The sequence below is a fragment of the Toxotes jaculatrix genome, chromosome 16 (assembly GCF_017976425.1).
Source record: "Toxotes jaculatrix isolate fToxJac2 chromosome 16, fToxJac2.pri, whole genome shotgun sequence".
Classification (NCBI taxonomy): Eukaryota; Metazoa; Chordata; class Actinopteri; family Toxotidae; genus Toxotes; species Toxotes jaculatrix.
In genome coordinates, this window is record NC_054409.1 from 15292463 (window position 1) to 15314587 (window position 22125).

General features: G+C 43.1%; 3 protein-coding genes across 6 annotated transcripts; all 3 read right to left on the bottom strand.

Moving 5' to 3' along the window:
- Window positions 1–64: 64 nt before the first annotated feature.
- Window positions 65–3611, bottom strand: tmem119b (transmembrane protein 119b). The gene is made up of 2 exons (XM_041058726.1): window positions 2658–3611; window positions 65–1488 (listed from the first exon to the last, which is right to left on the bottom strand). Exon 2 carries the CDS (start codon window positions 1470–1472, stop codon window positions 627–629), a length of 846 nt encoding a protein of 281 aa, XP_040914660.1. The 5' UTR covers window positions 1473–1488; window positions 2658–3611; the 3' UTR covers window positions 65–626.
- A 368-nt stretch (window positions 3612–3979) lies between these two features.
- On the bottom strand, window positions 3980–7401 carry selplg (selectin P ligand). 2 transcript variants are annotated; one of them, XM_041058724.1, is made up of 3 exons: window positions 7007–7399; window positions 6642–6758; window positions 3980–6091 (listed from the first exon to the last, which is right to left on the bottom strand). In XM_041058724.1, the coding sequence occupies exon 3, from the start codon at window positions 6074–6076 to the stop codon at window positions 4610–4612; it is 1467 nt and encodes a 488-aa protein (XP_040914658.1). In that variant the 5' UTR covers window positions 6077–6091; window positions 6642–6758; window positions 7007–7399; the 3' UTR covers window positions 3980–4609. The 2 variants fall into 2 exon arrangements, with proteins under 2 accessions (XP_040914658.1, XP_040914659.1); XM_041058725.1 differs by lacking the exon at window positions 6642–6758 and having other exon boundaries at window positions 7007–7401.
- Window positions 7402–8236: 835 nt separating this feature from the next.
- On the bottom strand, window positions 8237–21820 carry LOC121195770 (coronin-1C-A-like). Of its 3 annotated transcripts, none has more exons than XM_041059429.1 (11): window positions 19623–21820; window positions 14336–14535; window positions 12335–12457; window positions 12101–12230; window positions 11700–11881; window positions 11470–11589; window positions 10999–11103; window positions 10756–10901; window positions 10156–10213; window positions 9757–9999; window positions 8237–9203 (listed from the first exon to the last, which is right to left on the bottom strand). In XM_041059429.1, the coding sequence occupies exons 1-11, from the start codon at window positions 21751–21753 to the stop codon at window positions 9084–9086; spliced, it is 3558 nt and encodes a 1185-aa protein (XP_040915363.1). In that variant the 5' UTR covers window positions 21754–21820; the 3' UTR covers window positions 8237–9083. The 3 variants fall into 3 exon arrangements, with proteins under 3 accessions (XP_040915363.1, XP_040915364.1, XP_040915365.1); XM_041059430.1 differs by lacking the exon at window positions 19623–21820 and adding an exon at window positions 17999–18245; XM_041059431.1 differs by lacking the exon at window positions 19623–21820 and adding an exon at window positions 14648–14759.
- Between the last annotated feature and the right edge of the window lie 305 nt (window positions 21821–22125).

Consider the following 22125-nt stretch of genomic DNA (forward strand, 5'->3'; position numbering starts at 1 on the left):
AACAGCCTGAATAAGAGATGTTGACACTTCTTAGATGGAAAAGCACAGGTGTGCCTCATTTTGTTAATGATGGACAATGCACAGTATAGTGCTTGTAGAACTAGTTCACCTAAATTAAATGGATATGTTATGAACTCTGCTTTTCCTGCTATAACATGTCAAGGTGGGGTCTGTAATTAAACAGGTCTATACCTGAGGTTTACTGATAATCTATGCATTTAATTGTACTTAAATAAAAACATTAAAAAGTGTTTACATCTTAAACCATACTGATCTGTATAAAGTTAGTCAATACTCCGTGTTTTTGTACAGAAATACGTGGTAACTGGGACCATACCACTAAGGAATTAACCAAATGACAACAACAAAACAACTCCATAAAAGGAATTCTTTTTAAGCCAGACATTAAAGACATTACTTCATGAGACATGTTTATAAAATCCAACGAGAGGAAAGTTCTGCTGCATGTATCTTTCCTGCACTGAACAAAAACATAAAACACCGAGTGATGGGACTTTTTGACCTTTCACTCTGCAAATCTGTGGAAACTTTTGAAGTTTTCTGGACAAACTGCAACTGGTGGATCCAAAGTGGAGAGTATACTTGGTCCAAAGTGTTCGGAGTAGTTAGAAGGCTGTTTTCTCTCCTGCAATCAGCTGAAGTGTAGCAGAGTCATTGTGAATATGCAGAGAAGAGGGTCGCAGACTCCTGCCAATCAAAGGCTCCTGTGAGTCATCTTCCACTGGATGAGGCTGCTCTGGAGGACTCGGCTCTGGGCTGCCTCCTGCTGTGGCCCCTTCACTGTCAGAGAGCTCGCATGGCTCCTTTTCCTCAGGGAGACTCGGAAGCTGCTGATCCAAAATGCTGCCATCTGGTTTAGAGTTGTCCTCGGGACTGTGGTCTACTTCTTTCTGACTGTGGTCACTTCCCTCTGCAGCATCAACACATTTATTTGGCGTGCGCAGGCTCTTGGCAGCCCTCATGATGTCGGCCTGGAGCTGCTTGTGTGAGTCCAGTGGCTCAGTTTCCTGCTCGGGAGCTGGTTTTTCTGGCACTTCATTAAAGGGTTTAGCACCTCCGGTTTTGTCTCTGTGGTCCACATACATTTTTGTGGGGAAGGAGGATGGGTAGTAGGCATTGACCTTTCGCCTCCGGCTCATGAAAATTGCCCCACAGATAATAAGAAACACAAGAAGGATGAAGATGGCTGTAACAAGGATGAGGAGCATGTTCTCCTCCAGAAAGTTCACAACCTGACTCAAAAAGTCAGTTTCCACACGGGTGGGTCCACCAGCTGTGGTTTGGCTCTCAGAGAAAAAGTAGCTGGTGGGCAGGGAGGAAGTTAAATAACTGAGGTCTTCCTCATCTGTACTTCCCTCCATCAAACTGGAAAAAGGTAGAGGTGTGGCCAAACTGCTGCTGATGCAAAACATCACACACAGACCAATCTGATGAAGGGCCATCGGGAGCATCGTATCCCCTCAGGATCTGTAAATAACAGTAAACGTCAGAACCTGAAATGTCAGTGCCATATGTGAAGATAGTTTGTTTCTCTCATGCATTGCCATTACATACGAATCACTGAGTCAAAGCATCTGTTTTTTCCTCATGGTTGGAAGAGTCAGGATTGTCAGGATTCTGGAAATACCTTCAGAACAGCGGTAATCATTGTTAAACGCTTTGCATTGTAAAACTGATGTTGAGCTCCGCAACTGCGACATAATAGCAATACATGAGAGACATAAACTGGGCCTAGTACATGACTATATAGAGAAGGAAGGATCCATTTGGTGAAAACCTCCAATACTGTACACTGTGCATATTTCTACAGCATTTCAGTTAGGTGACATCCAGTGTAACTTCACTGGACTGTACCAAAACCATAATTAAATCAGTCTTTAAACAGTCTTTACTTATTGGCCTTATTCCAACTTGACCTTGGACTTTTACTCATTCAGATGAGATGAGTCTATTGAACATGCATGCTGTACAGTGGCAGAAACCCAGAGTTAAATAAAAGGGCAAATGAAACCACAACTATCTACCACCAGATACCACAAGGAGTAAGAAAATATGTATTTCTTGCAAACCGGATGAACCAACCCTTTAAACTCAGCTTTAGTCTGGCGTAGTTATTTGTTTGGATCACAGTCAGCTCTCTGCTCGGCCTGTGTGTCAACTGGCAGCAGCTCCCACACTTTCATCCTTATTCTGCTGCATCTGTGCGCCACATGAAACGCTGTGCTCATCTGGAGAAGGAGGAGTTTTTTCTTTTCCAAAATTAATCACCTATTCACCCCAGACCAAATATACACAGCCACACATGCCTGTGCAATCAGACACATATGCACATAAGGCCGTCATATGCAGACAGATACACACATGGAATGAATCTCTTCACTCAGCCGATTAAAAAAAAATGTCCATTTTAACATCTAACAGTCGTTTAACAGTCTTCTGTCCATTTTAACGTCTAAAACAAAATGTTTTCTTTAACTTTATAGTCATATTCTTTCTTCGTGAGGCTGGAGGCTGCTCTGAAGGCATCATGATGCTGTCAGATCACTCACTTTTCTGCCATAGTGCGCAACGTTCAATGGAAAGATTAATTTTGAGGAAAAACTATGTGAGATGAAACGACAAAACATTTTACTCACCATCCACTGTAGGAGAAGAAGTGTCTCTGTTGGAATCACCTCTGATGGAGGATGAGTGAGACCAGTCTGGAAAAAAGGGAACAGAGAGAGAGAGAGCCCAGCAAAGTGCTTGGTGAGCCACGCCACTTCTGCAGTTTCAGATTTCAGGCAGGAGGTTGGATATTGAAAAAAATGTCGTTAACCATGAGGACAAATCCCTCCTTCTGCCTCTCCTCTGTTCTCCTCCCCCTTCAGTTTTCCCAAGAGTGTCTGAGCTCTCCGGCCTGCACACAGATTGTTCTTGTTAGGTAGGAGTTTATAATGTGCTGTGGGGGCAGGGTCCTCTCCTCCACTCTCCTGTAAGGCCATGTGGATGTGCCAGACCAGGACAACAACAACAACAACAACAAAAACTTTATGGCTACTAAAACCAACCTTCAAACACCATCATCACCAATTTCTCATCTAAAACATTTCTCCAGGATTTCTTCAGAAGGAGCCCATGGACTGACAGTCCACCCCTCAGCCCCTGACGCCGATGACTAACAGCTGACCTCATGGGGTAAAAAAAGAGTCAGAGAGAGGTTTGTAAGAGTGACCAGCTAATGCAGGAAGAGGTTAATGTTTCCTGTGTGGACAAAACACCCGTAACAGCCAGGAGAAGGGGGAAGGAGAGGAGCACATGCTGAAACAATGTGGTGTTGTGTCTTTTCTCCAGAGGCAAGCAATTAAACTCACACGGTGTGTGTGACCACTTTAGGGAGCGAGTGTGACTACGTGCCTGCAAGTGACTATGTATGTGTGTGAATGCGTTTCTGGCAAGTCTACTGTGTTTGTGATAGGTCAAGACAAGTCGAGCTTTATATGGTCATCAGGAGCATGAGATGAGGTCCGGGCATCCTCCAGGTTTACATTTGTCTCTGCTCTGTTGATAGTCACCAGTGTCTGTTTCAGCTGCATATTGCTAAATGTTAAAAGAAAAAAAAAAAAGGAAGAAGAAGAAGGGAAAAAAAAACATGGCTTCATAGTCCGTTTAAGCATTCAGGGCTCTGTTTTCTTTTCGCAGAAGGGAAGTGAATATGAAATCAAAACCAGGGTAGAAGAAAAGCCTTTTATAAAGCCCTTCATAAATGAGGGAAGTGACTCACAGAGCACATTCTCACAGACACGTAAGAGCATGGAGTAAAAACACTACTTTGTCATTATCTTGTACGTTTTTGTCTCTTGAGATCTAATTTTGGACAGTTTCAGCACAAAGTTTCAATGAATTCCTCACAATGTGTTCTTATTTTAAATTTCAGGGTGAATAACATAACTATTTTAAAAAAAAAACCCACAATAAATGCTATATAAGACACTCATTTAATAACTTATCCCAATACAGATACCAAATCTCTTCACAATCACCCACATAAGCAGAGTCACAGAAAGTCTATCACCAATGAGAAAACGGCATTCACACCATTAAGCCTCACAGCTACCAGAATAGCACTTGTAAAGTGAACAGAGAAAAGAACAGCGATCCCTTGACAGAAGAGGTCTTCCTGTCTCTCGTTGCTGACTGAAATACCATCAGGGTTCAGCTCAGGATGTTTAAAAAAAAAAAAAACCCATCTTTGATCACGCTCCTCATCCTGGCTTAAAGTCTCCGGTGGAGGACAAGTGTAAGATCATTCAAAACACGTTCCCTCTTCCTTAAAATACAAATCAGATGACCTGACCTCATCAAAAGTCAGACATGGTTAATGGTGCATGCACACGAAACAGTAACTGTTTTTTTTTCTTGTGTGTGTGTTCATGGTTTCTATGTCTCTTCCTGCACAGGAATGGGGCGTGCATTCAAGCTAAAACCACCAACATCAAAGAGGAAGCATTGGTTTATTAAAACAGAAGCTGTTTCCGCACCACTCACATCAGCCAGATCAGTCCAGTCTGAGGTCCGATGAAGAGCATGCCAATAGTGGCAAACCCATCTAAACAATACGGTCATTTTCTGGTAGGAAGCTGCTTAGAGTGAGGTTATCTCCTCCCTCCTCGTCACTGTCTCGACCATTGGGGATCACCAGGACCCCGTTAGAGACAGGATTGCGTTGCCTTGTGTAGGTGTAATTCCTCTCAGGCAGCAGGGCAGAGATGCACATCATCTCTGTAGCCTGCGGACGTTTCTTGACCTTGTACTTCCTTGCTGACAGCTTGGTGCATAGGACAATGGTAGAAACCATGAAGATAGTGGCCAACACAGCCAGGGATGCAATGGCGATGAGGCAGTGCTTCACCACGCCCCGGGTAGAGCAGGGTTGACCCCCAGTGCTGGGTGGGTTCGTTGAGGCTTCACAAGGCGCTGCTGGAGTTGCTGGCGTTGCTGGAGTTGATCTGGTCGATGGAACCATCTTGGGAACGTAAGGGTTCAGGATTCTGGCAGAGCCGTTAGAAGTTGAGGTGTCAGAGTCATTTAAGACTGTGTGAGTGAGAGTCTCGGTGGTGAAGCTCGACCCTGTTGAGTCAGGAGACTGCGATGTGGCGATGCGGGTTCCTGTGCCAGAAATGGGCTGAGACGTAGACAAATGCTCAGTGCTGGTGGTGGGTGTCTCGGTTGTTGTGAAGGATAAAGAATTGTGGCCAAACACAGGCGCTGCCTCAGAGGTGGAATTTGTTGTCATCGTGGTCTTAGTAGAAGCCGAGGAAGCTGGAGCTGATGAAGTTGCTGTTGAAGTTGTTGCAGAAGCTGCCATGTCAGTAGAAGCGGAGGGTGATTGTTCCCCCAGTTGACCACCTGTAGGTTTAGCTGTTTCTGAGATCACCGAATTATGGGAACCCCGTGCATCGCCTGCGGTTGTGGCCTCCGCTGTGGACGTATGAAGCAGTGCTGGACTTGCTACCGTGGAGCTGTTTGTTATTGTTGCTGTTGGCGTTGTTGTGGGTGCTGCCACGTCAGTAGAAGTGGAGGGTGATTGTTTTACCAACCGATCTGCTGTGGGTTTAGCTGTTTCTGAGATCACCGTGCTATGGGAACGCTGTGCATCACCTGCAGCTGTGACTGCTGCTGTGGATGTATGAAGCAGTGGTGAACTTGCTACCGTGGAGCTGTTTGTAGCTGTGGCTACAGTGTTCATGACAACCAAACCAGCCATGCTGTCATTTGAGCTGTCACTTCTGTTACTCACAACTATCTCTTCTGTTTCCATTGTGGGTGAGACAGTGGCCTCTACTTTTGCAGCAACAGTAACTTTTGCAGGTTGTTGAGTTGGATCCCAGCTCGTAGGCTGAGTCTCTGTTTCATTATAAGGCACGTGTTCAGTGGTGAGCGGCCCGTTGTTTGGTTCAGCAGTGGAGTTGCTGCTGCTGGTTTCTGGGATGGAAACACTCTTGGTCCCCGTGGAAAACAATGCAGATATTCCCCAAAGGAGAGTCAGGCATGCCTTCGTGCTGAAGAGCATCATTGTTGAATAAAAGATCTGAAAAGACAGAAAAGATTCAAATTTACAGGTTCCGCTGCTGGGTAAGAAAACCAGTGAACAGTTGTAGATGTAAAGCGTAAAAAGAGACGCACATAGGGGAAAAATCAATGTGTCATGTGTCTGCTGGTGACATCTTATGATGAAACAGTCATGAGTCTTCCACCGCACCCACTGCTACATTTTCACCGAAAAATGCACAGAACTACTGCATTTTAAGAGTAAATGTGAAACTCGCTTATCAGCGGCCTGTACAGAAAAAGATTCACGTTGAATCTTTTTCAGTCCAAAAAGAAATTCAGCTGCGACACAGGATTCCAAACCATGATGTTCTGTAACTTCTGAAATGTTGTCAAAGTTAAAAACATAAGTAAAATAAAAACAAATCTATTTCCTTTGGTAACAAAACAAAACATTTGTAGAGGAGCATTTTTTAAAGCAACTTTCTCCATTACCACTACAAAAGGAAACAGTAGACCCCAAAACCCAGGAAGAGTAAACCAGAACAAAGATTTTTAAATGTGTCCGCAGAGACACGTTAGTGTCTTACCTTGCTGCAGAGGGATGGATGTGGGAATAAAAAGTAATCAAAATTGACTTCAGCTCATTTCAGTGTCTGCAGAAGAACATCTCTGGAGCAGTGTCATGCAGACTGTGGTAATCTTGACTGATAAAAACAGGAAATGTTCACAGTCCTTAAAAAAAAACCCCCCAAAAAACTATGTAACATTTTCAGATCAGTCAGATACAGACAGACACTTCCCTTAGAAACGCACAGTTGTAGTTGCATCAGTGAGGAAGTAACATTCATCAGAAGCGTATTTTTATTGCTAAAGACAAAATGAAGCTCTACATCACCTCAGCTACCGTATTGTAAGATCTTAAATTAATTTAGTTGCACATAAAGTGTCTTACCTTGCCGATGGAGAGGTTTCAGGAGCAGAGTTCAGGTGCTGCTGTGTGTCACATGTCTGCTCTGCGTGTCCTGATGCTCTGATTACTACTTTGTGAAGCAGCAGGAAGTGCTCAGTTCTGTAAACGGCTCGGATGTTTTTTTCCGCGTGTCAACTTCTGATCAGGCTTGTGTCTGAAGATTTAAAGCTATGTGGGGAAAAAAGGGATTAAGTGAGGAACTTCAAGACTCTAAGGCAGTAACCCACAGACACAGGAGATCAGCTTACACGTGGTCAACGTTATGTCAAGCGTAAGACATGCGGAAAATAAAATAAGCTGGAATCACATGTAATCAATCAGAAAGTCCATGTAATCAGTCAATTTGAGGTGGTTTGATGGCCTTAAAGAATGGTACGCAACAACAGCAAAAATACCTAAAGCACAATGGTGCTCTGCTGCTCTTCTAGAAATCATAACTGTCACTTCCTGTACTGATGAATCATACTGAGATGTGGCTGCAAAAAAAAAAAAAATTGAGGTTTGAAAAAAAAAAAAAGTGACATCAAGGTAAACTTTATTTTCAGTGTTTTGGGCGTTGCCATGCAGTGGAAAGAAAACCATAAGCAAAACATGATCTAAACAGGACTTTGACATAGGTGTTGCTGCTCTTATCTGTCTACACTGCAGCAGTGGTTTATTAGGTACACTGAGCTTAACAGTCCTGCAATAAACGCTCCCTTCATGATGTTTATAATGTTCAGTTTTTACTGAAATTGTTTTAGAGATGGCGTTTGTGGCACTCTTGCATTGTCTTGGACTGTTTCTGTTATTTTGCAGATTTATATCAGTGAGGGTAGGCTAATGATAGGCTAAACAACAGAAGCACCTCTGTTTTTTGGGGTTTCTCTCTTTTAACAGATTCATCCATAATAGTGGGTTAGATGAATCAATAATGAAAATAATAGTTTGTTGCAACCAATACCCACCTGCTTCTTCATCCATCCACAACAATCAGACCACACAGTGCTTCAGAGGCAGCGGTGGAAGAATTATTCAGATCCATAGAAGCAGGAATTGCCACACTGTACCAGGCAGCGTCTCCTCGCTGTGTAACTTTCAAATCCATATCTGATGGCAGAGGAGAAACTGAGTAAATGTTAGGCCCTCACTGACAAGCAGAGTTAAGTGTTGACAGAAGCTGAAAAAAAAAAGATAAGATGAAAGGTAAAATAGAGGTTTTCATGTGTAAAATCTTTATTATGTGCACAGAACTGCTTGTCAGGGGTTCAGTGAAACACAAGCTGGGTGAGTGGTCCCTTCCCAACACCAAGTATGCACTGGATAGGGCGACTTTAGTTTGACCCTTAACAGTGACAAGAGAGGCACCACTACATTTGCACAACATTTACACCAGAGAGATGCAACCCCCACCCCACCCCACCCCCGCCCACCCCTTCCCCATTAAAACCCAAATGTTGAACTTCAATCCCAGAAGAACAGGAACAAAATGTTTTAGAAGGAATTCTTCCACATTCATAAATTTGATGGTTATCAATGAGCAAACTGGTGGGAGGGGAAAAAAAAAGCTATTGTTTAAAAAAATCCGGCTCGACTAACTCATTCTACCAGGTTGTGACTGGAATGTACAACAGGAGAGAAAATAAATGTTAAAGCAGTGCATGAAACCGCACACGATTCATATTTGGCAACACAAAAAAGAACAATGGAAATACTGATGCTACATACAGTTTCTGAGTAGTAAGTACAAACTTCACATAAGAATGTTTTACCACAATCTGAAAACAAAAACAAAAAAAAAAAGTTAAGACTTTTCCTTCAACAAAAATGTCTTTTTCTTCAAATGTGTACATGAGCTGCAAGAGTTTTTTTTTTTCCTTTTCTCAGAGTGTGTCAGGGTGAAGTGTGAAACCGGAGGCTTGATGAGGAAAAATAAAGTCCATCTTGGAATGTAAGCTTGAAGTCATCACAGGGACGACGGCAAGCTGAATGAAGCCGAATCTTGAGAATTTGGCCGTGGCTGACCCCGTCCATTCCATCCTCTCCAAAACAACCAACGCTCCTGGGAAGGGGCCGCGTCTCACATGGCAACCTTGGCGACCTGCTCTTCCAGTCTGGCGATCCGGCGATCTTGAAGGATGACACGGTCCCTGAGTGACTTGAACTCTCGGAGTACCTCTTCCAGTTTATCTTCCATTTTCTGATCAAAAACGAAAAGAGAATTAGCTCAACAAGGTACTTTCCACTTTTCATTTGGCCCTTCAGAGACTGCTAAAGATTTCCAGAACTGCTTACAGAGGATTTTATGGGTGATAGCTTTTCTTGTTTAAACCTTGCCTACTTCAAAACAAATTTTGTTGTCAGTCCTGGCAAAATAAGAAGGGACTTTACAGGCTTTACAGCCCTGTAGCTGCGAACAGTTTCCTTTGCTGCTCCACTGAATTGTGACCCAAATACCTAAGTATGTGCTGATCCATAACTTCTGTGATTTGTTCCAACCATAATAATTACAGTGAATGGGGGAGTCCAAACGTCAGCAAAAAAACACTGTGTGCAAGTTCGAAATGTTACAGAACTGTTTTACTAAAAGGAAACATTTATCAGAGCCTGTTTTTACGGGCCTAGTTATAATAACATGTAATAATAAACCAAAATAAAATTAACAGTTAAAGGAAAAAGTCATTTAAAAGACAGGGAAATATGAACATGTTTACACAGCACTGCGCAGGTGTTTTTTATCATTCAACACTCACTACTGAAGGCTGTGGAGAAGCGTGCTTCTGGACAGTCGAGATGTTCTCTGCCTTCGTGGCCGGCTTGGTCTCCAGGACGTTCGCCTTGACCACTTTCAGATCGCGGTTCTTTGTGGAGACGTAGCCATCTTTGAGTGAGATGAGGATGGGGCCTCCGTTCTTGCCGGCAAACCAATCCTCTGCCTCCAGGGCGGGATCGGGGCCGGCCGTGTCCGGATACAGGTCGTCCTGGAACAGATCCGACTGGACAGGTGGGGAGAGCAGAGAGGACACAGGCAAAGTCGTGAGAAAATGAGGATTGTGTGAAGTGCTGAGTGGTACGGACGGAGGTAAATGACATGGTCTGTGAGGCACCAATCAAAGAACAGCGTATCTATTACTTGGTATAAACAGACTTACCTTACGTGGGACTGTCATGATGATTGGTTCACATTTCCTCTCATGTAATTTGTAAAACCTACAGAGAAAACAGTCAGAGCAGTTGTATTAATTTCAACTTAATATTTATCATAAAGGAATACAGTATCACTTCAGTCTATTACTTAAATGTACATATTACCATGGCTCACTCTTATTATTGTTATAATTAATTATTAAATAAGAAATCAGAGAATTTAAAGATTTATGGAAATCACAAAGAGATAGCTAAAAAAACAGTTGATTAAACAGATGATTAATAACTTAGACTATTGACAGAAAATTCTTTTAAAAACTGACTAATTATTTTTATATTTTTAAGGCAAAAATTCCGATTCCAGCTTCTAAAAAGTGGATACTTGCTGGTTTTCATAATCTTCTAAGATACCAGAGTGAAAATGTTCCGCATTTTTCACTATTTTCATTTCACATTTTATACACCACATGATTAATTGTGAAACTACTTCGATCTTTCTCTACCAAATTTGGTAATGACCAAAAATTATGACCTGCCAAGTCTACAGGAGCACATACTAACTGAACAAGGTTTAAAAAAAGCAAAACAAAACACTGTTGTACTACCTCGCGATTTCACATTTGTTGACATCCAAGCCTCTTTTGGGCATGTATCCCATGCCTCTCTGGGGCTCCTTGGTGGAAAAGGTGTTGAGGTAGTGAACAAACGGTGCCTCATCTGTGATCTCAAAGTACCGAATGCTGCTGTCACCCTGAGGACACACAGTCACAGCTGAAAGTCAGTTTGTGAATCTAATTTTTTAGAATTTGGAGACAAGGCAGGAATATCCTTCTTGTAAGGCTTCTCACCTTTCCACACAAGTAGACTATGTTAGTGTCAGAGTCGTAGAAGGGCAGCAGAACTCCATTACTGGTGTCCATCTCTTGAACACATATTGGCTCATCCATGTTGTCCTGGTAAGACAAAACTCAGCATTTAAAATAATGGTACAGTGTGGAGGAACTTGGAGTTGTATAATTTAATGATAAAAATTCAATTACTGCTGACTGTCTATATGAGCTGCCCCTGAACAGATAGACAACAATGAACATAAACCACATACTGACAATACTGAAACATTACTTCTCACAGGGTTTTCCCTTTTCTCTTTGTATTCACTGCCCCCTGCTGGAGCTGAGGTGTCACAGAAACAAATAGTATCATGGGCAGGAAGCTGTACAGTGCAAGGTTCAATAAAAGTTCAACATCAGTGTCTTATAGATAGCAGTGTTTCTGTGATGTGTGTGAAGGACTGAATGAGACTCTCTGCAGTGACATACACTTTTCCACAGGGCTAGCTGGCGCTCGCTCATGCGGCTGAATCCAGTGGTGAAAATGTTCCCGTCTGCTAAAAAGATTGCTCTCATTGGTCGAGCTCCCTCATGGGCTTTGTCCTTCTCCTGAAAATAAACAAAAACACCTGTCAGATTGGACAGCCATATGTATAGACATTATTCCACATGTCGAGCATTCCTACTGCCAAAATCCCCTTTCAGGTTTTTCCACTTACCGCCACGATCTTTTTCTTTCGGGGGTCGATGACGCGGACCTTCTTGTCCTTGCAGGCGGTGCAGAGTAGGCCGCCATTGCGGCTCCAGCTGACACTAAAGATAACATCAGGGTGCATGTCCTCCAGGTTGATCATGGCCTCTCCCGTGCCCACATTCCAGATGATGATCTGGTTGTCACACCCTAAAATGGACACACACACAGTAGAGCCGGACTGCACACAACTCTGTGTCCAAGTCTATTTTCGGCACTTAACATCACACAAAGCATGGCGACAGAAGGCAATCCCTGAGATAATTGGTCAGATTTGGAGTTCAGCTGTGCACAGTGGACAAATGGCAGACCAGTTAGCTCAACAGAGAGCATTATGTCAGTGTCACAGAGGCTTCAGTCAAAGGTTACCTGCACTGAGGAGAACGTTGCGAGCGGTAGGATGCCAAGACACAATGCCGACCCTCTTAGAGTGGCCCTCTAAAACAACCACAGGCTCTGAGAGGGGAGACTCCAGCCCGTTCTCTGGGATCTGCCAGACCTGAAAAAAAGAAGAAGAAAGACACAGAAAATTAGAAGCTACAGAGACTAAATCACCAAGACTCAAAGTTCACATGATGCCTTAGAGATTAACTGTTTCCTTACCATGACTGTGCAGTCCTCCGAGCCACTAGCAATGACAAGGTCATTATGAGGACACCAGTCGATGTCCAACACTGGGCCCGTGTGACCGCATACTGTCGGGTAGACCTTGTCTATACGGCCAGTCTACGAGACAGAGGACAACTTTGTAAGTAAGGGACTAAAGGCTATGACTTGAACCAGAGCAATAAAGCTGACACCTGCCAGAGTGATATGAAAATGACTGATCCAGGGACAACATAACATAACATAACATAACATAACATAACATAACATAACATAACATAACATAACATAACATAACATATCTTCTGTTCTATACGACTGAACAACAATCCTTCACTTTTCTACGACCATCGTGTTGCAGTTTTATTTAACAACCCATTTCGTACTTGGCTACAGAACAAACAACTGACACTGTGAGATGTCAACTCAAGATTATTTATTCTAATACAGACCAATATCTAGTTCTGTAAAAGCAGCAAAAAGATGACCTAACATGTCAACATGGTGGTGGTCTTCTCCAGAGGCAGGATATTATACAGTGAATACAAATTAATTAACCCAGTGGCCTAAAAGGATGACACAGAACCCATCCCCTCTGTGAGCATCATCTGTTCAATGAGGCAACTGTAACAGGATACACATGGCATGCCTTTACTATCAGGCAGATTTAAACATTGATTATCTATGCTTTTGGCTATAGATATGAGCCTCAGGGAGCAGCAGGACAGGGTCACAGCAGCAGTGCACTGATGAGAGGCCTATAGAATTGATTGACCACATGTTCTGAACAATATAATATAACAGTATACTGCTGCTACAACCTCTGTATATACTTTTGGTCCTCAAGTGCGAGTGTCACACAGTTTTTTTTTGTTCCTGTTTGTTAAAGCCACTATGTGCAGGATTAGAGAATTTCTGACTCTGGTGCTCAGATCAAAAATGCACCAGAATAATTATCAAAAAAGCTTTAATCACATGACTCAGACTTCACAGCCATGTTAGCAGCTCTGTGAGAGCATACTTAGGCCAAGTGGTGCTCTGAGCTCTGAGAGGGGGATATGACCGTGCACCAAATTTCATGGGAATCCCCGCAAGAGTTATAAAAACATTCCTCTCAAAATGACAAATGTCAAACACAAGGTGGCGCTAAAGGAAAAGTCAGGGGAAATGCTCAAGTTACCAGGATTCATCATCTGTGGAACATGAATGTCTGAACGAAATTTCATAACCTTCCACCCGATAACTGCTGAGATATTCCAGTCAGGTCCAAAGTGGTGGACAGATGTACCGGCCACCCTATGTTCCTAACATGGATAAAATTCTATACAAAGTACTGTTTGGCAACGCGTTCACGTTAATGAAGTTGAAGATAGAACTGGGAATCCCAGTGTTATAACATTAGCATCCCTAGACTACTCAAGATGAGGACTGCCAGTGTTATATTATTAACACAGTAATGTAATTTACACAGTGAATTAACACTTCTCCGGCATTATCCTGTGTTAAGTGCTGGTTGGATTCAGATGTGCACTGAGGCCATTTTTCAGCCAAGGAACACACTACGTGGATCAGCCAGTGCTTTGGTACCAGTCATTCATGCTGCTGCTGCTGCTATTGCTGTGGGAATGTAATGACTGCATGAATGTTTATTCATACTGTAAGTGCCATAACTTTAGCACTGTAGTCCAGTAGCTGCTCTCATCTATTTAGGGCTGAGGTGATGTTAATTGCTTTGAATACTAATTCAGAGGAGTAATTACCACTTGGATACTGACATTGTGAATTTCAATATGACAATAACTCTACCTGAGCCATAGACAGAGCATCTGTGGAGCATTTTCCACCAGAGTGGAACAAAAAAACTGGAGAAAACACCAGCCCTTGAGGACCAGAATTGAAGAGCACTGGTTTGAACCACGCAGTTCTTCTGTACTGGACCTAAAAACAATCTTTTCCCTCTCTTGATGTAAACAAGAAGGAGTAGCAGTGTCATCTCACCTTTTGTAGAGGAAGGACGAGGAAAGCTCCTCCCCCGCTGGCCTCGATGATGATGGCAACAAACTTGGGGTTGACGGCACAGAAGGAGCTGTCCCATGTGACCCTAGAGACGCGAATGTCATCGTAGCACTGGTCGTTCCTCACGGCCTGACCAAAGACGTGACGGAACTTGCTCTGTCGCACAACTCGCCGCAACATATCTGCAGAGAGACATTAGAATACAGTCGGTAAGAGCTCCTGAGTGTTTTGCCCACAAATGTTCTCATTATAGAAGTTTTTGTATAAAATGTACTATGGATTTCAGCCTTTTACAGTGTGTGGATGTCTGCTGGAGAGCGCTCAGTCTGCTGTAATTAGATGAGAGCACAGATTTAAAGTTTCTGTAGTCATTAATATTTATGCTTCCTGATGATGCCTCATAAAACTTAACTCCACTTCTGCAACTGACTGCAAAACCTAATTCTGCAGCCAAGCGGTTTCTCTTACAGAATGAAAAAAAAAATCACCATCAGGAAACTTCACAGAGGTTTGCCTTGAAAACATTTAAAAAGCAAACCACTTCCTCTGTGTGATTTCATGTCTAACTTTCCACTACACAGTGAATTTGACATAGCTCTACAGCCTTAACAGATTCTAACCCTTTATCCTGTTACATCCCTATGACATCTAATTATTAATTCATGAAATATGTCAATGGCATCAACTGTATGTTGACAAAAAAAAAAAACCCTGACCTTTCTGCTTGAAATGTTTAATTAATTAAGAGGAGTATCCTTTGCATTTCCTGGGTACCTACCAGAAAACAGAACAAAGTTTAAGTGCTAACAATAATAGTGCAAATGCTATGGTGTGAGGCTTATTCACAAATTGGGGAAGACTTGTTTGTTTTTTTGAAAAGTGTAGCAGTGGAGAGCTAAGCTCATAGTCTCTTGATTAGGACACAGGAGAGAAGGTATGTTTTTTTCAAAACTGTCATCAGTTATATTTTTAAACCACATGCATTGTGCATCCTCACTCCCATTTCCGCTTCAAGAGAAGTTATTCATCAGGTGTGGACAACTGTTCCTTGAGCAGATGCCACTGTTGGCATCTTGAGATGGCTAGATCTGCAGCCACAACATGAAAACCAAACACAAGGGAAATTCTCCAGAAACATGACTTGTCTTAGCATTGCTTATTGTAATTCCACAAAACTCTGTTTTTGATAACTGAGGGAGATTTTTCATCATTTTAGTGACATGCTTTGCTGTGTAATTATGTGGAAAATTTAGTGCCTCAGGGCGGTCATTAAGCTGCCAGTCTGAAGCAACATACTGTGCCGTTACGCAGGGTGCTGCAGGAATTTTCTCCTGTTATCCACAGGTCTGTCTTCACACCAAACCACCTGCTTCTTCACATTCAATCACAGATCATGAAAATGGAAAAGATGAATCACAGCCTTCTGGATCTAATGTAGAAGCTTAGATTTTTAGCAAAACTACATTTAGCAAAGCCAGCAAATCTTTACAGAGTTTTGCAAAAGACTGAACAATATTAGCATCTTTTATCATTTTTAAAACAGCGTTGTTGCTCAGACTAAGTTTGTTTTTATTGAAAGCCTGTAACAATATATAGACTGATAAATGTCAGTTTTAAATTAGCTTGTTTTTTATAATCCTTTTTTGTATATGCTTAGGCACTATGTTTTTTAACAATTATAATGATGTTAAGAACAAACAATATATAGAAACACAATCTGAATTCAGTGAAATAAGCTTAAAACCCCCCATACAGTCATACACACTAACAGATGCATTCAGTTATTTGACCTGAACAAGAAACTTCTGAAGTGGATGTGGTGGCAATTACTGTTATACCCAAAATCTAAACTGTCCATGCAGACCAATGTGAGGATATTTCTCATATGCACATTCTTTAAATCTTTAGTTTTACAGTATTTTCTTCCCCGAACATATACACACAGAATAATAGTACTGTACATGTCACCTTAAAACACTTTCATCTGTATGTATTATTATCACCTGAGACAATGATAAAAGAGAAAAGAACAGTTTCAAGGTGGATTACTGAACATGGCCCTTTTTTTTATGAATCACAGACTCCCCCTGGAAAAGGCTTTGATTCACAGAGCGATGTCCCACAAAGCTATAAACACAGATCATGTTGTTTCTTGCAGGGCTGCACAGTGCCTGGACAGCACAGCACCACAGCTTAAGCTGACCAGAACAGCGTGTTCCCTCAGCCTATATCAGGGCTCCATTCAAGAGAAGCTCCCCTCACTCCAAATATGCATTTGACAAGATGAGCTGCTCGAGCCCCTGCAGGCCTTTACTTGATGCCATACATTACAACATGCTGCTCTCCATCCTTACACCATATCACCACCCAGCACACAGCAGGGCATTACTGAGCATCATGATGGTGGCCTGACTGATAGAAACCCACCCAATGATACGCCTCGTTACAGCACAGACTTACGCTCGGATATTAAGATCCAACAAGCTGAATGAGAATTTCCTGGCCTCTCTGATATTAATCAAATGTAGCCTGCAAGCCTGCAGGGGTCTGCCCCCTCCACCTTATTATTCACTGACTGTCTGGACAATGCGACTAAATCGATGTGCACAACGCCACCTAAGATCCAATCACCATCACTTCAGCTCAGTCTAAGCTTATCACGATGCACGATGTTAGGTTTTTGAACGCATGTGCTGAATGCACGGACCGATCTTATTCACTGAGGGTGCAAACAGATGCACGGTGCCACCGTTAAACAATGGTTGCTGGCTACCGTTAGCTGATGTTACCACAAAGCTCGGTGTGCTCCCTCCTCCCCATTAAAAACAATTAGCCACAAACTACAATATCAAAGTGATAATTACACCCAGCACTGATATTTTATTTTAAACTATCTTATCAGTGTTTACAAACCAAGTCGTCCACATTATGGGAAAGCTTTACTTAGAGATAACTTAGCAAGGCTTGCTAACATAACGTTACCGTTACCGAAACAAGGGGGTGGACCGAGTATGCTGATTTATATTTTGGTGAGTACGCCCCAGATGTTACTCTCACTTAAAATCCACAAAACACGGGGTTTTATTGGGGTGTTTACATTAATAAAAAAAACTGTATCGTAATTAGGGTATAAGTATAAGGTTAAAAGAGGGGACGATAACTGTAGACCGTGTTCCGCCGCACTGCCCCGGCCGGCCGGCAGCTCGACAGCTGTGCCGGGGCTGGTCCCGTCTCCACAGCCACCGACACGTAGAATCACCGCAAACAGGGACGAGGCAAGCCGCACGGAGTGTTTTTTTATTAACATTTCTTTAAGATATCACACCAGCAGCCTCATGACTTCTGTGCTATGTCCTCAGAGAGCACCCCATTCACACGAAAACGTTAAAAATTTCCTCCTCTAGCTTGCCAGTGTGTTTTGCATCCACAGTTCAGTTAAGCTAGGATAGCGACCTAGCCTAGCTGCTAACCGTTAGCTGCGGTGGACCGCCGCCAGCTGACGCAAGTGCAGATATTTCCACCCAAGGTTTTTGGCTGCTCCCATTCTCAAACCCATCCAGCGAGCTAAATGGATGCTGCACAGCCCCGACCGACAGAGCACATGGAAAACGCACAATGCTAAGAGACTTTTCGGGGGGTTCTTACCTCCTAAATCTATGCAAGATTTTCGCAAGCACGGGGGTAATCAATCACAACACATGAATCTGGTAGTTTAGGCGCGCCCTTATCCTGCAGGACGTTGCTCTTGTATTCCTTGTTTCCACAAAAAAAAAAAAAAGAAGCCCAGCCGCTTTGCTCTTAGATATTCCCCCTCCTGTCTGCAAATGTGTGGCCCGGAGTCACTGTTTTAAATCTAGTGGTATTTCAACAGGATGCCAGTTGATGAATAGAGCATCTCCTGTCCGCTCCTCACCTGCGGAAGACTAGCAATCGTCTATTCTCATCGTTATTAAATTCAATAGGATAGGGTGATGACCGGCTACGGCACATGCGCAAACGAAAAAGCCAGATTTCATTTCCCAAGATTGTGACTGGGGATGGGGCTGCAGGAAAACTGCCCCCTCCCCGCCCATTGCATCCTCATGTCTTTTGAGGTAGACCTACTGAATCAGTTCATTTTATTAAGCACTGCAAAACTGTGGATTTCATAGCAAGCAGTATCTTTTGTGTCAGGCTCCATCCCCTCCCCCTCTGTCCCATCCCACCCCAGCCTGTCCTGTTCAAACACAATAAAGACACCCCCATTAGTCTATGATGGGCCCATACATCACAAGTGTTCAGGAAAATCAGCTATCAGTCATTCCCTCTTTGTGCATTTTCTGTAATTATGTTGTCTCACAACAGTTTTGCACTTCTTGGCTGACTAACTGTTAGTGATCTAGCAACTTAACACAGATACTATACATTAAAAATCAAGACATTATTGGTATGTCCTTCAGTATTTATCTTAATTACCTTTAATTTCATTATACATCACTATCCAGCACAAAACACAGGTTATGGCTTTAAGAACAGATGTTTTTTTTTTAGTATGTTATGTTTCATTAAAGAAAAACAAAAAAGCTTAGTTCTAATGATAAGTACACTCTAATCTAATCTAATTTTAAGAGAATGTTATATAATATTTTGTTTAAATTGTAAATGAATATATGGGATGGGTGGGAGATGGGAGTTGTAGAAGGATTTTTGTGCCCATTTCTTAACCTGGTTGTTTCTGTAAGGGCGAGGGACTTGGAGCCTATCCCAGTATGAAGTGAGAGGAGATGGGGAAACACCATTGACTTTTTCCAAGACTGCCACATGGATTATTAAGGTAGATAAACACATTAATACTGACATTCACACCAAGCGGTGAATTAAGAGTCTCCAGTTCACCCAGAGCTGCACGTGTGTGGAGTGTGAGAGAAATCTGAGGTGAACAGGGGCTGAGATTAAAAAGAGGAAGGCACTTGGTGAGAGGATTAAATTGGTTGACTGACTGACTAAATGACAGCATTATTACCCATGGATTTTTCTTCTTGTCTTCAACAAGAAGACAAGAAATGCTACTAAGTCAGTTCAGCCATATAAAAGTTATGTAAAAAGATACATAGCATTAGAATTTATTTAGAATCATGTCCCCCTTAGAGCTGAGGGAAACTGTCATGTTGGGTGAGCTTTCTCTGTGGGCTTGTTTGCTTGTTCGTGTGTATGAATGTTTTGATGAACCACAAACTTATTAAAAAGACAGAACTAATGTGTTCAAGCTCTGACAATCCCAAGTCTTTACCTTTCTTTGGAGGTGGTTGAACTTCTGCTGGTCTCTCTTTAGATTTCTTTGGGACATCAAAGGCGTTCTTCATCTGGGATACTTTCACACATGGACTCTGCTCCGCCACTCGAACCTGAGCTTTTGCCCCTTCAGGTTTGACCCAAACCTGATGTCTCTGCATCTGATTAGTTTCCTTGATAATTTCTGCCACGGGCTTGTAGGAACCCGCCTCACTGCTATTTCCTGCATCCCTATCACTACGGTGATCAGTCACATCTTTGTGGTAACCATAGATATCATAGTTGTCGTTGCTGACCTGTGTGTTTGCTCTCTCAGACAGGAGTTCAGGGTATATTTCTCTTTTCCCTGAACAAACAGGTTTTGGTTTGGTTTGGATTTCTTTGTCCAACACGAGCTCTGGCATGTGTAGAGTCTCTGTGGATGCAAAAGACTTTTTCGCAACAGGAGGAGGTGAGCTTTTATATCTGGACCGTCTCTCCAGGAACACCCTTCTCCCCAACATATCCAGGTTTTGCAGCTCTTCATCCAGAGACAGGTTTGCCATTCGTGCACAGTACTCATAGTCGATCATATTTCCATATTGATCATCCATGTGCCCAAGTGAAAGATGTTGCCAGGGGCCAACGTCAGCTGACAGCCGTCGTATATTGGTTGGCACGGTGTAAGTGCCTCTTTCATCCCACAGCATGCACATGTCCTGGTTAGTTGGAGTGTTGCATGGAAGATCTTTGTTAAAATGAAAAGTGTGTCTCCTCTTGACCCTCTCCTCAGAACGCAGATGAGCTTTGTCTCTTCTTTGCACATCAGTAGACATTAATTGTGCAGTTTTGAGCTTTATAAATGGGTTTTTCGGTTTTTTGGGGACAGGTGGAGGTGGACCTTTACCTTTAGGCTTTTCATTTGGCATAGACTCATCTTTCGAATCATGCGGGGCAGACGTGGCGTCTGGTGCCATCTGTGAATTGGCGATACTTGTATCAAGCTGTGTTGCCGCTGTTGTGTCTTTCTTAGGCAACAGATAAGTCAAAGGTGGATGGGTGATGATGGCAGAGAAACAAACAAGCTCACTCTCCCTCTTTAAACTTGCAATCTGTATCTTTCCATCACAGCCTTCATTCCCTGGCAGAGGAAGACAAGGGACCAAATTGCATTGTTCCAATGAAAATGAGCGATTGTCTTGCAGTTGTGGTATTTCAGGGCTAGGGGGCTTGGTCTGTGGGGGCTGAGAGTCTACTGCTCTACCGAATGCTTGGCCGTCCTCTTTCTTGGTGCATGAACTAAGAGTACTTGCTTTAGCCCTCTTAGAGACAGCACCAGCAAATCTGTTCTGATGGGACTGATCTTGTGTTTTTTGTGCTGTAAATCCCAAATTGTGGCTTTCCTTATCTGGATTTTGTGATTCTCTCACAGAAAGATTTACTTTCTCCGGGCATGGTTCCCTGTGAGACTTGACAGCTCTCTCCCCACCCCCGTCTTCCTGTGCTTCATCCAGCACGTTTTCCAAATCACTACTGCTCCTTCTCAATCTTTTCACAGACCCGCTGTTGTTTTGTGTTGGCAGGTGCTCCTTGTTGATGTGAGTAGAAACTAGCTCCTTGCTGTGGTCATTCATGTTTTGCTCCCTCTCTGCTTTTCCTTTGCCAGTTGTCTCAGTGTGGGCAGTTCCAACATGACTGACTCCTTTTAGCTGACACCTGCTGCCTGTCACTTCAGCCAAACGTTGACCCATTTCGCTCTCAAAACAGGCGACGGGTGAACTCTTAGCACGTGCTTCCACACTGTCAGCCCTGACTAAAAGTGTATCAGATGTTCTCCTGCTTTTATTCTCACACCTCTTTTCTTGAGGGGCATTCCTGGAAGGTTGCGGGAGGTTATCATCGCTGTAGGTAGTATAAACGTTGTCTTCAGCTCTTCCTTTACAAAGTGATTGAATATTATCTGTTTTAATCCTGTTGTCAAAAGTATTATTTTCTCCAGCAGAGGACATCCAAGTCTCATCCCTCTCGAGCACCACAAAGTCCTCTTCATTCGTGGGGTCGCATGAAGCTGTTAAACCTCTGGTTTGTGTGTCAGGACCTAACTTGCCACTGCCAGTTTCAGATTTCTTCCCATTTCCTTGCTCCTCCATAGCTGCAGTCCAGGTAAAGGCCACAGCCTGAGTCTCAGAGCCTTGCTTTTTGATTAAAGTTTGTCTGGTCTCCACAGGGCTCAGGACAGTTTTTGACTCCCCAGCAGTTCGAGTGACACTCTGGCTCTCCCTGTCTCCACCCACCCACTGTCCCCTGGTGTTGAGAGGGTGCTCAGGCTGACATAGAGGCCTGATTGGCTGCCCAGTTTGGGGGTCTGTACGTGCAGAAGGGACTGTGTTTTCCCCTACGTGCCCAGTCGCCGGGCCACTGACACTGATCCCACTAATCCCACCAATACTCTGAGGGGTTGCAAAACTGCCATCGTCCTGATTTTTGTTCTCATCTTGTTCTGTTGTCTCCGACTGTTGTGT